Source organism: Netta rufina (genome assembly GCF_964035555.1).
Source record: "Netta rufina genome assembly, chromosome: 2".
Taxonomy (NCBI): Eukaryota; Metazoa; Chordata; class Aves; order Anseriformes; family Anatidae; genus Netta; species Netta rufina.
This window is the reverse complement of record NC_140124.1, coordinates 118997908-119012208: the sequence shown is the minus strand read 5'-3', so window position 1 is coordinate 119012208 and position 14301 is coordinate 118997908. Positions and strand designations below refer to the sequence as shown.

Sequence of the window (14301 nt, the reverse complement as noted above, 5' to 3'; positions counted from 1 at the left end):
AGTATCTCTGTTTAACTCATGATGCCTCTGGTTAGTCATCATTACAATCAACACTGTTTGTTTATATCCTGCACAGGTGACCTGATAAGTGTTTTTCAGCCTGAACCTCCTTGGCTCTAAGATTAACCACGCCCCTGATTTGAAAGGATCTGTACTGAGCAAATCAGCTTCTCTCGCTTCAGAAATGAAGCAGAGAAGAGGAAACACAGTGATCACTTCACAGTACATTAATTTTTCTCACAGTGCGACAATTCAGATAAAAGGGTTAGGCCCAATTTAGATGTCAAAATAACGACACAAATAAGAGGAAGCATCTTGAACCAGAAACACCCTTTTAAAGTTTTATGTCTTTGTGTGTGTATGCAGAAGTAGTCACTTCCCATAATGATCTACATTTTCAAGCAGGTGATAACATTCTGCCATGAAGTCTTCCACAGCATTTCAATGTCAGTTAATTATTTCTTGGCCTGGTTTATCAGGAAGAGAAAAACTGTACAATGGCTGACACCTGTCTCAACTGGCAAGTAAATTGTCATTTATGTATAACACAGCCAAAAGCTTTCTTAAGCCTTTTGTTGTGAAGGCAGATGAAAGGCTGAATTTGTCTATGTTGCATCATGGAGATGTGTCGCTGACATTTTTGCATAATTTGTATCAGCAGATTGTACCTATTAGAAAACATCTCTTTAAAACAATGAAATATCAAGTGTGTTCCTGTTAGACTGCTGCACTCCTGTGGGTCATTAGAGCACCCTTAGCATCTGCTAATAAGCTTAGGGATATGCTTCTAAGTTTCTTAGAAATGCCCCGCCTGTAGAATCATAATAATACCAATAATAAAAAAAATGTTGTAATAGTATTAAAATGATTTTATTGCTATCTAAATATAACCTCCAAAAAGGAGACTCAGGGAAGGGTTAGACAATGAGTTGACCTGAAGAAACATCATAGTGAAGACTTTGGAAGGAAGGTATAGTTTATCTCAATTAAGTCAAGTAAGATGGTAACTGTTAACATGTGTGTAACCAATGAATTACACACAGAACACATAATATGCTTCCCAAAAGAATACTCAGACCCCTGAATAGGCAGCACTTCAAAAGCAAGAGAATTAAAACATTTTTGCAGAACACGATTAGACAGTGGTCGTAGCCAGGGGAAGCCACTGAGGCTGAGAAAATAAAAATGTTTTTAAACAAGCAAGGTTAATTATGATTATAATAATTAACACTATCAGTTTTAGCTGGTTATATATTAAAATTTACTACTTGTAAGTCTTACAACGCTTTCATTATTGGGGACCTGCATGATAGTTCAAGGTTAGGGGTGATCAGTCTCTTATCTTCTACCTACATCAGCCACCTGCTTCCTGAGTAGCAAGCTCCAACAATAATCTTGTATTAAATATCTCCTTTTTTTCACCAGGTTATGGTAGTCCCATCCATTATATTTCAGTCTCTTCTTTCCCAACAGATGTTAAAAACTTTACACATAATTTGCTATAAGACAATTTGTTCCATGTCTGTGTCAGGTGCCTTTCACAGGATCTGTGTCAGGATCTTTCACAGATCCTCTCTCCTATTATTTTTCCTCATGAGAAGGTATATTCTGAGCCTGACTGTTCTGTTTTTACAAGTATATCAGACAAGACTTCTGTCCACCATTATTCTGAGTGATTCTTAAACTGTACTTCTTTCATGAGATTTTAATATTATTTTCAAAGAAATAAATAAACTTACCCATCCAGACTTCTCCAAACTGACCAGCTCCAAGTTTCTTCACTAATTTAATTGATTCCCGTGGAATTTCCCATGCATCTTTATCCCATGGTTTTTGTGGCTTAGGACAAATACAAGCTTTTTCCAACCTTCTACACAAGCCATCTGATTGCTCTGTTTTTTCAAAGGAAAAACAAAATATAAAATCCATTGCAATCCATTGAGTCAAAGACCATTTGATTTAGGTGTGCATTAACCAGCTCAAAATAATTTTCAGACAAGTCAGTGCCTATGAAAATGTAATCTTTTTAGTGCTTTCACACAACCTTAAGCATTTCTACAGTTTGAAATTCAGGGACAGATTTAATAGAGAAGTGCCACACACATCTGGTTACCATCAGGTTATTTTGTTTTAGTACAGTTTGTACCAAATAACTATAAGATCTGATTGCTAACAGAAAGTACGAAGATGCACATTGGTGTCAGGCTTGAAATCTTTATTCTGAATCTGTCCTTAAGTTTTCTTACGCTATGTCGTTTTAGATGTGTGCACACATAAGAATGCAAGCATAAGTAGGTCACAATTATTTCTTCTCCAGTCTCTTACCACCTATAACTTTAATACAAATATAAAATAATTCTCAGGTTTATAAGCTGTGCAGAAGAATTACCACGCATATCTAACAACTCAGAGAAATGTCATGGACAAGTCTTCAGCGTGGCCTTGAAAAATGAATGTGATTTCCTGTCTCACATCTTTCTTATTTTATGTCTTCACAGTGACAAGACAAACAATATATATTTTGGAGTTACCCACCATGAGGTTATACAGAACAAAAGGTCACTTTTATAGCTAAAATATAGGTGGAAACTTGTTCCTATCCCCCTCCTTTTGTTAATAATAAATGCGTACATTCTCTGTAGGTGTAATTTTCTTTTACAGCCTTCAGAACTCCATTGATGAAATAAATAAATAAATCTGTAGGGAAAAAAAACTTCAACTCTCAACATCAAATATAAGAAGACAGTTAGAAGTCTATACCTATTTCCACTAATCGTGATTACAAATTTAATCTCAAATACAGAATTTGTTTCCAATGCAGTCAATTCTTACTATAGTTTCACATCATCATCACTATGGTGAGATGTTTCAGAAAACTATTCTTTATTTCACAATGGTATGCAACAGAGCAAGGAGTATTAGGTCTGATTGTATAACAACCTTACTTGGGTTCCAACAAGTTTTACTTTATCTTCAATAACATGCACGTCTGAGTTATTTAGAAAAAAAAGATGAAAAGGTCTGAAACAAAACAAGAAAGCATTTATTTTCCTTCACAGGAAATAACGACTGTATTCTATTAAGTAATCCACTAATGGATTTAACTTACTTTGATAATGTTTGATCATATCATTGATGCTGGGAAAAGTTATTCTTGGAGAGATATAAAACCCTCCATTGTCTAGACTCCTAATTTTGTAGTGCTTAATGACATCACCATGTTGCGGATCATAGTCTCTTATGGACAAGGAATAGCTGCCTGTGGATAAAGAAAGAAAGAATATTAACAGATAACAAGTCTGTACTGTCCGCACGCACAGCTGAGCTCAACAAAGTTACCTTGTCTACTTTTTTTTTTTCCCACTCTTCTATTTCCTCAAATAACATTTTGCAATCAACATGAGGAAGTTAGCCAATAGCTGGTTCTGAACCAGTTACCAAAACGCTTACAGTCAGACTTTCTTTTTCAATCTTATTCAGTAAACTTTGGAGTTCCATAATTCAGACAGCTCCATGATTAACACACACTTCCGCATAAAGTCCCACTTTTTGAGTGGAACCACCTGGGAAAGGAACTCCATAGTTGTCACACTAATGAGACAGGAGCTAAAATTTGGAGATCAGCATCTTGGAAAAGGATGACCTGGGGACCATGGGCCAACTAGCAAAAGGATTGTTTGGAAATGGCTTGAGGCATTGAGGAGAGAAAGAAGACCTCTTAATACTTGGGATCCTAACCTCAGCTAGGATTTAAGATGGAGCAGTATAATATCTGTCCTAAACTACAAAATTCTTGATTTCTTCCACTTACACAATTCTTGTCATCCATTTTGAAAGGACAAGAAACCACCTCAATTCCTTCTCTCGCTCCACATGCAGATCCAGTGACAGAAGAAGCCAGAAAGAAATATTTTATGGGTACTTTGCATTAGTCCCATCAGTCTCTGCTGAATTTAGACCTCTCTCTTCATTTGAGACTACAGAAAGAGTGATGTGGGCTCATTACAAAGAGCTACCTAGTCAAGAATTATTGAATTATGTTGGAAAAGACTTTTCAGATCATAAAGTCCAGCTGTTAACCTGACTTACAGAGTCCCATCACTAAACCAAGTCCCTTAATGCCATGTCCACACACCTCTTATTTACCTCCAGGAGTGGGGGACTGTTCTACTTCCCTGGGCAGCCCATTCCAGTGCTTGATCTGCAATGTTAGGGCCAAAAAATTACCCATGTGGAGAGGAAAGACATATGATCAATTGAAGGGATTAGCGTGTCTTCCTCTGGAGGGTCCAGTGTTAGAGTATCCAACTGAAGCATCCAACTAGGACACTGTTAGAATCAAGATATTGGAGGAGAACCATCTTATGTTCTCTGTCTCAGCTGAAAAGTCTGGAGCTTTTATTAAGTATTTCAGTACAAAGAGCTGTGTAGAAATATTTATCAAAAAGGTTTTTTGCTTATTTATTTTAAAACATACTACAAGGCAGAAGAGTAAAGTCTCATTATGCACTAACTATATTTTAAAACTTGTAGTGATGAATACAGACCCAATAATGAAAGGCCTTATTGTAAAATGCAGCTTAGGATATTTACAACTAAAATTGTCCTTTAATAAAAGAATCACAAACATTAGGAAGGAAAAGGATCTTTTCATTCACTCCTGCCTTTTCTCAGTGTAATAAGTCATATATATACAAAACCACCACTGCCACCATGCCCCATCTCAATTCAGTAATTTGTAACTCTCCTATCTTTCTCTGGTGATTTTCTCATCCTTCTCATTCCTAAGTAACTACAGTAAATTCAAACAAGACACACTGGAGTAACTCATTACCAAGTGCCACTTGATGCAATTTTTTGTGAAGCCAGATCATGTATTTTTAACTCTTCTATCAATTCCAAAATCACCCATCCCAAAGCCTACCTTTTAATGTTTCACTTTCTCTGATAAGGAATGCTCCAGGAGCATTTCCAGGAGCCAGGAGTTGCCTTTCAGCATCTTTTCGGGTTATGTCCTTGAAGAACCACCTGGAAAGTATGTCAAAGAGTTAGAACCTCTTCCCTTCACCCACAAAGGATGCAACACCAGGGTGGAAAAAAAATTTGCCCCTACTGAGAGGATAGAGAACTTACTCTTCTGTTTCCAAGGTGTTTACTTTTGCTACATAGTTGCTGGGAATGAAACCTTCTTTTTTAGTTATGAGAGATTTAGCTTTCCACCATTCTCCCAGCCTAGAAAACAAACAAACAAAAAAGATAGTATTCAAAGAAAAGCAAAGTCATAAAGGGTTGTTAAGGTTCCACTGTGCTGAGAGCTTTGCCTGTGCCAGAAAGCACAAAATCACCATTTCTCTATACTCAAGCTCCTCTTAGAAGCCATTGGTTCCATCAGATCAAAGTTTGGTCATTGTCACCAAGGACAGCTGTCAGGTCCTATCAAAACTACACATACTTTTATATTTTGACTTATAAGGGATCTCCCTTAACATTCATAATCTCATGTTATGAGTAGGATATAAAAAAATTTAAAAGGGATTTAGATAAGTCCGAAGAAAAACTACCATATAATCAGTACTGTCATACTTACTCCTCAATAACTTTTAGTTTTTCTCCTTTTTTGAATGACAAGTCATCTTCATGAAGGCCATCATAAGGATAAAGAGCTACAACAATGACTCCATGCTCTTCCGTATCTACAAAGGTAGAAGGCCAAAGGAATGGTCTCATTATCTCACAGGCTGACAAAGAATAGCAAACAGGCAGTAACATTTGTAGGAAAACATACCTTCATTGGCAAATATCTGTCCTGGTAAAAGGTGTGCCTCTGTATTTGCCTACAATGAAATATGCCTTTAATTAAGCAGTTTTACATTTATGTGACAAGTCTACATTACAATCATACATTATTCAGTTACTTTAGTATTATCCTCTATGTCTTAGATTAAAAGGAAGCATTTTGCAATCATTTCTGACCATTCTTCAAAAGCAAATTAGAGTGGAAAAGTATAGCAAGTCCCAACTAGATTTCGAATTGAGCCGCTCAGACCTCATGAAAGTGCAAAACAAAGCTGTGGGGAAGTTAACATTTTGTGACTTCTGCTAAACAGGCTTAATGCAAGGGAACTTAACAGGACAGTTAGTATCACTTTGCCAGTATGAGGAGCTATCATGATAAAGAACTACAAGCACATCTACACTTCTTAGGTTCTGAAGGACAAAAATTGTAATTAAGAATAAGTGCAAATGGCAATTGTGATTCATGTACATTGATCCAGAGTCCACTGTGTCAGCTGGTGACATGCACAAGAAGGGTGTTAGTCACACACACAGAGAATTAGGTCCCTGAATAAGGACAATTAGGAAATACCATTTCCTCAGCACAGTAGAGAGGGTGGGGGAAAGAGGAACTAGCAAATCTGAGAAACATCAAACTCCCTTAACACCCAATGGGATTCCCCTTCCCAGCACCCTTCCTTTAGCTAGTTCCTCTTACACCACAGTTCTGCACACTTTAGAACTGCATCCATTTTGCTCCCCCTCAGTTCTTACATATACAGCTTGTGCAAGGTAAAATTCAGTGAATAAAAGGAAAGTTGACTAGGAATGGTAGAGGTAGAGAAATAAACAACTTCTGGATCCCACAATTATTAATATACAACACTGATAAAACACAACTAAAAAAAAAAGTTTCTAAAGTTACCTAACATTACGCTACAGACACAGTTGTATCTAGATCAAAGGTCTCCAAGGATTAATGTTTTCATGCAGAAATTATGATATGTGACGAAGTAATTTATCTTTTTTTTTTAAAGTGTTAATTTTTTGAGGGTGAACTGCACAAAGCCAAATTGTAGACTAATGATCAATTTGGATCTCTTCATGCATATGTTTTGGATTGAAATTTAAGCTATGCCAGTCATGCTTTGATCTTGCTACTGGAATTCTCCCCTGAGACTATCTACTTACTGGCCTTTGCTGCTTATTGGACGTTGGATCCCTCACATAAATAGTTCGTTCAGTTTTACGTACTGGTTGATTCTTCAAATCTAGCCCATCTCCATGCAGATTGTCTTTCCTTTTTGATTTTATACATCCCATATTTCCTGTTGGAATAAAAAATGTATTAAACAAAAACATTATGCCATAAGCCAAGCAGTTTCCCATCCAGTCACCTGGTTTATGTAGCAAAAATTTACTTCCTTTCCATACACAACAGTTTACTGGGAGAACAACTTAATGTTAGGAACACACGCTGAAAGTTTTATTTCTGATGCAAAGGAAATAAACAATTTCTTGTGTCAGTCCACAGTTGAAGTAAATATATCAAAATATTCATTTCCCATTCTAACACTTTTATATTTATCATATTTTCTCCCCAAACACCCCCCAGACCCTTTCAGTTTTTCTGATTCTTCTGTGAACTTCCAAATAAATGTAAGAGCAAATGTAATTACTGTAGTGAAAACTTGTTTCGGTGTTTTAGAGAGAAGGATGCTTCATAAAATGTAGGAAATATTGCAGAGTCTCTAGTGTAGCAGATCTTCAGGAAAAATATTAAATAAAAAAAAAATCCATTCCAAATGATGAGAACCACACCTGAAGTTAGCAATTCCTGTATCTTCCCACTTTATTTTGTGTATGCCAGTCTAACAGGGAGCTCAGTGTGATTCAAATCTCAGCTGAGCACAGATGATTTGTGCAGTCCCAGCTCCCTGGCAGATATGCTGCTGCTGTGCCTTTCAGCAGTGAATTTCCTTGTTCAGATGAGCCTGTTGCAAAGGTCTGAAATTGACCATAGGTGTGTCGGTGATGATAAACCACCACACAAGTATTTATCCTCCAATATAATTTAGAAGAATAATCCTCCTCTCAGGCTGTGCATCCATGCTAAATCGGATGAGATACAGCTGCTAGCATGTATACGACTGGAACCTGACTGCTAATCCCATGATGTAATTACACTGTACTTCTGCAAGCACATATACAATGTTATCTCCACGCTCCTCCCTCAGAGGATAGTAATTATACTTACTCTTGAAAGAATCCACTATGAATGCTTTACAAACCTCTTTTTCCTTCGTCTCTCCCTCCTTTCAGGTCAGTGCTCTAATGCTAGGTTTACAGACATATTTTCTCTTGCAGGCACACACTCTCACTCCCCCTGCCCTAATTAATCTTTAAAGCCAGTTCTTTGAAGAACAATGTAAAACTTAAAAAAGGGCTCAGTGCATATGCAGGCTCAAGCAAACCAGCAGTAAATGAAACACACCTGGAGAAGCTAAAGCAGATTGCTATGCCCTACACATCTCCCTTTTACCTCCATTGTTGTGAAGAAAAGGTTATCACAGCTAACAGTTATAGTAGAGGTGCCTACTTGTAGACTGTTTCAGCAGAATGGCAGCTTAAGCACCCTATCCCTGTAGGCAGAATTAGCTGTATTGGTCTGGGTCTATATTAAGACTTGTACTTTTGTAACAATACTGGCAATAGTCATGACACTAACTGACATTGCTATAATAAAACAAAGCCCAGATGCAGCACTTCCACGTGGCACCTTCCCACATCACCTTCATTTTGATCTCCCCTCCCACTGTTGAGGAAGCACCACATAATGACAGATGCACTGTCCTGTGCGTGGGCTGAACGTTTTCTTCTAAAAATAAGAGGAAGGCATTTGCTGTCCCCTCCAATTCTGCAAATTATGTTACCTATTATCAACAAATTTTGGCTGTCCGTATAATTTCAACAGGGATCTAGTGAACTGTGATACTGGTTTACAAGAAGCATGAGAACTCATTGCTCCCCTTCTTTTCTCTTGAAGTAAAAGGAACCACACAGAAAATCAATAGGCACTGACCAGGCACCACCACCCCACACATGCAGAGCATACGGTTTCCTCTTCCTGTCTGTCAGCACTTCAATCTTCCTCTACTTGCTTGAAGGCCCTGCAGGGCACCTTCAGCCAGAAGCTGCCCTTAGAAGCCAAAATCTTTAATGCTTAATATTGGATTGCGAAAATGCCCATTGGGAGATTTTCCAAATGCTCAGTTCTATGTGGGTTACGTGCTAGTCATTTTGAGAAAAATGGGAAGGGTTTTAATCATTTATTTTTAATAGTTGTGTATATATGGATGACTTGTTTCATAGTAAGGGTTCATAGGAAATTTTTGTACACCCATAGGCATGCTTCTGTTTGCATGCTCTCACCAGACAACTGGAAGTCCAGTGTTTAATTACTTGCTGTATCTGCAAGATCAGGTGTTTAGCCATCTAAGTGCTAACCTTTTTTGCTCTTAAATAATTCTGCTTCTACAGAACAAACAGCTAAAGTTGAGGACATAAGGTAATTCGATCTAAATTGCCTTTGCCTATTGCTGTAAGAAAGCTGAAGATATCTTTAGGGACTGCAGCTCACACAATGCCAATGTAAACTCATAGAAAAGCATTTTCACTCTGACTTTTCTGCAGCTTAAAGCACATGAACAGTAAACCCATTGTGAGGTTCTGCTGGCAAGCTCAAGGTTAGCATTTGTTTGTGACAATGACAACAAGAGATCAGTAATACCAACGTGCAGGTGCCACATAATCCCACAGAAGTATAGTCAATGTCAAGTGAAATTGCACAAATACAGCATGTGAAATAATACATGTGATGCACCAAAGAGAAGATCCTGAGCCTCATCAGGTAGAACTGTGTTGTTTTTTTTTTCCCCAAGGAGATGAAAACCCTTAGTCCTCACAGAATTTGGCTAACTAAAATGCTAATGTAGATACATCCTGAGACTTTTAGCTTCCTTACAAAGCAGGCCTCTCATTCATGCAAAAGAAACGTACAAGAAAATGCAACGGCATAAAACAATGTTTAGTATTTAACATATATATATATCATACACTTAACTGTATTGATATAATATATAACTTTCTGACATGCTATTTCTTGACAAGGATAGGCAGACTGTGGAGAAAATGTATAAAGAAGTTGAAAAAGTATTTCAAGCACTAGAAACCGGATCAATGAGCACATGTTCTTTTGATACTGTGAAATGAAAGATTCTTGAACTCTTCAAAGGCCATGAGATCTTATATTTCTACACATGCTAGCACTTTGTAAAGCTGCATGTGCTGGGCTCCAGACTTCACATGTAAAACTCCACAAGCTCAGTCCTACAGCCAAAGAGAACTTAACTATCTTGGTTTCAAAAGCTTCTGCTCAATGACTGACTGCAGCAGTCACTGCAGTATATACACTGAAGGGTATGTACTCAGCTTGTTTCATCAGCAATGCCAGATGCAATGCCAGTACCACAATATTACACATTTTTACTGAAATCTGATCAAGTTCTTTCCCAGGGTTTTGGGAGTGGTATTAAGGATTTGTAGAGCTAGTATAAACAGCAGGCACGGATGGGAGAGTTCCCATCAACACACATTAAATAATGGATTTCAAAACACAAAATGCTATGTAATTACCAGAGCTAATCACAAAAATTCAATCCTAGCACATTACACATTCAAAAAAAAATATCTTTGAAATATAAAACGTGTATGTAGTATACATCTTTCTTAGTCTATAGAGTACTCATAAGGAAAATCTGAAGGGGGAAAGTTCAGTCATGCATGAATAAAATATTTTACTTAGTGTAAAATGTTTATTTGCATAGCTCTCTCTTCCTGTATCGCAATGAACATCAAGGAAGTGTTTTGAGCAGATATAAAAAGAAAGAGAGTATGGTAAGTAAGAAAACAATACAGCATCATTACAAATGACACTATGTTATTGTTCTTCAGAGATAAAAATAATTATGACACCAAAGGAAATGCTATCAGTCTCCACTCAGACATTTCCCATCCAATACTTTTTCAATACAGAAAATGCTACATCTCATCCATGCTTTTCACTTATTGTCCTGTCCCTACTTCTAGACATAAAAGTCTTTATAAAAGTTAGCAGCTATGTTATATACATATGTAAAAAAAAAAAAAAAAAAAGAGTAATAAGTACTCTCCTAACAAAAAGCATCATATCATGTAACATTGCTGAAAGATAAAGACACATACTTGAATTAATATCTGCAGCATGGTGATAGCAATCCAAGTTCAGGCATCCTTCTAAAATCCACAGAACTATCCTTACAAACACAGCCGGGTTGTTTCACAGACTCTGTCTGGAGAGACATTTGTCTTGAATTTTTCCCACTGAATCCCCTATTATCTTCCCCTATTTCATCTTGCTACAGCAGTACTTGGGTCTTTATTCCAGAATAGATTGCTAGGGTATCAGAAACTAGCACAACGTTTCTTCAAGGTTAAAAGCTGCTGCCTATCCCAGAAGCATGGTTGTGTTATCTGCTTTCTGCTGCTTCAGGCAGTCAGAGATCGTGTGACCATTGCCTGTCCATCCACCATTTTTAGCATTTGAGGTTTCATTTCCTCCCAGTGTTTATCTTCTGTATCATCTAAGAAGCTGATCTTGTTTTTCATTTTGTTCATGATCACAACTATTGGTATCCTTGTGATTCTATTGCATACAATATTTACAGTGCAAATTAGAAACCATTTCCTAAAAATCAACCTGATACATCTCGGTGTATCTCGAGTTAAGTAAATGATTTTTCCAATCCTCACAGATTTTTCAGTTATTTAGAGCAGCTTTATTTTAATCTTTACAGATAGTTTTTCATAAAACACCTAAAATAGATTATACTTTGGTGATTTTTTTCCAATAAAAAAGTATTTTAAGGAATTTGATCTACAACATTGACCATACAATTTTATTCAATAGGTGTCTGTTTTTCAAAAGAACAGTAATCATGTATATAAACACCAATTCTGTGGGTGGCTTAGTCCTTTAACAGATATATACATTTGTATTTTAACAGATACAAAGATGAAATGAATTTATATTCAATTATAAGGTTTATCAGCAGTCAACTCTTCATTTAAGTCACTGAACTGTATTACACATATATAGAGCATGCATATATGTGTACATGTGTGCATAGAGACAAGTGTTCCTACACAGTACAAATAAGACAGAAGTACATTAAGGAGGAAAAAAAAAAATCAAGACCCCCAAGTTATTCGAGTTCTTTAGCACTGCTTTCTATATTTAAGTTCCCAAGTCAAATAACAGGAAGCAATTATTTTCATGTATATACAACACTGCTTTTAAAGCTGAAGCTTTAAAGCAGCTTGGAGAAAAGAGAGGTAATCATTTCAGTTTTTAACACATCTTTCAAAAATTGAAAATAATTTATTTTCCTTCCTCTCTTCTTCTGTAGCTTAATACTATTTTGTCTTAGTATGGCCTTTAATGTCTGCTATTTTGCTGCTACTTCACAAGTTATGAGGCCTGAAGGAAAGACTGATGCCTTCGTTAGATCTCCCGAATAATAAAGATTGTGAGACTTCTTTGCATTATCTTCAAGGTCAAGGCAGAAGAGTCTTGAAAAACAAACATACAAAAACAGAGTTTGAAAAACAAACAAACTTGGATGTAAAACTGCTGGGGAGGAAGAATTGTAAGTTGACCCTGTCCAAGGACACAAACACCTGCTTTCTCAGTACCCTCACCCAACTTTATCCGTAACTTCATTTGACAGCTTCATTTTCACATTCTAAGTGGAAAAAAAAAAAAAAAAAAGAAAAAAAAAAAAAGTGTGGAGGGGAAGGAATCTTCAAATTTAAGGAATTCATTTATCTTAAACTTTGTTGCTGACTTCCTTTCTGCGTTGACCTGCTACCACATCAGTTGTGGTACCTGTGCTGCAACGATCTTCTTTACCTCTGTTATTGGGACTATGGGGAGGAACATCTCTGAGGGACCTGGGAAAACCACATGCATTTCTGACCCATTGTCACACGGTGCAAAATGGCAAAGCAACCTCCAAGGCATGCAGAGGAGTTTATTTTGAGATGGTAGAGCTCAGCAAAGGTGTACTGGCCTGTACATATTTCCATAGTGCCACTTAAGACGCGTTACTAGGCTAGAGTGAGAATAACAGTGACAAAAATAAATTAGCTGTGGTCAGGGGTGATAAAGAATTGAACTGTAGAGCAACTGAACTGAAGTGGATTCCTTATTCCTTTCCTGACCCTTTGTGCTGTCTCAGAAATGATCAGTTTTGGTTCAGCTTTGTTTTTATACCTGCAATTCATCATTTCATATATACATATATATTTAAATCTTACTGTAAGTCCTGACTGCCTGGTAACTTTCATTAAAGCAGACTTGCATGTACAGAAATCCTGGGTCAGCTTTCATCTTGGGCTTGTTTCACTTCCTACGTCTTGTTTTTGCATTAGGGACCAGCTACAGAGACTTAAGGAGTTTGTTCTTCCCTCACCCTTCTGCTGAAATAGTTATGTATGTCTCAGTTGCTCCTCAACTCATGTATTTTAAACTGTTTTTAATTCAGCTTATTTCTATTGGACCACGTTACATCATCTGCATGCCTCCCAGATTGAATCAATCCCTTAGATGATACAGGGACAAAAAACCACCATGTGCTCTCTGAAATGCTTATAAAGAAGGAGCATGAATAGCCTCAAGCTACCCGGTGTTTAACTATGACAGCCTTGCCCAGTAGACTTTTTGTTCCTGTGAGACACTATAGTCCAGCTGGCAGAATTTCTAGAACAGGAGAAAATTTTGGCAGTTCTTAACCTACTTCAACCTTTTTCTGGCAAAAGGTGAGACAAGGACAAAATAATATTTTGACATACATATATATAAACAAGCAAAGACAACAAACAATTTAATCTCCAATGTAACCTTCAAAAAACAAATATTACTATAGCGTATGAAACACACTGTGACAACTCATCAAACATTTAAGTCAAACCCTCAAATTTTCCAAGGGTGCACTTTTATAAGAGCACGACAACACAGCTATCTGGTTTATCACCATGACCAGAACACAGGACCAAGAATTACTCTGTGGGAAAGGCAGATCTGTTCTGAGCAGCACGATCACATCATATAAGCTCAGTAACAAGTCTATTGAGCTCTGGTTATACAGAGCTTTGGGGGGTGGAACAAAATATTACTGCTGAATGGATTCAGATCCTGACTACAACTGGTTTTGAACCTGTCTCATAATTCCCAGTATTAAACAGTTTTGGGGGCCAATAATGGCATTTAGCCTAAATAGTTCTTCATCTTCTCAGGCAATTAAGAAGAAGTCACATCTCTCAGCCTCTTTTCTAGGTTTTAAAGACCAAGCCCTCTCGGTCTTCTCCATGTGCAGTGGTCATCCCAGCAGCCCTTCCCTACATCTGTTTCAGTTTGATCTCATCCCT

The 14301-nt window shown here is 37.2% G+C and overlaps 1 protein-coding gene across 2 annotated transcripts in view; it reads right to left on the bottom strand.

Annotated features, from left to right (window-relative positions):
• LYN (LYN proto-oncogene, Src family tyrosine kinase) overlaps window positions 1-14301 on the bottom strand; it is a 51477-nt gene that overhangs the window by 23406 nt on the left and 13770 nt on the right. The window contains exons 2-8 of one of the 2 annotated variants that reach the window (XM_084306817.1): window positions 6967-7103; window positions 5786-5834; window positions 5588-5693; window positions 5134-5232; window positions 4925-5028; window positions 3110-3259; window positions 1740-1892 (exon numbers count right to left, since the gene is read on the bottom strand). In XM_084306817.1, the coding sequence (XP_084162943.1) occupies window positions 1740-1892; window positions 3110-3259; window positions 4925-5028; window positions 5134-5232; window positions 5588-5693; window positions 5786-5834; window positions 6967-7098 (793 nt within the window). In that variant the 5' untranslated portion in view covers window positions 7099-7103. The remainder of the gene's footprint in view (window positions 1-1739; window positions 1893-3109; window positions 3260-4924; window positions 5029-5133; window positions 5233-5587; window positions 5694-5785; window positions 5835-6966; window positions 7104-14301) is intronic. The other variant, XM_084306818.1, reaches the window with a different exon arrangement.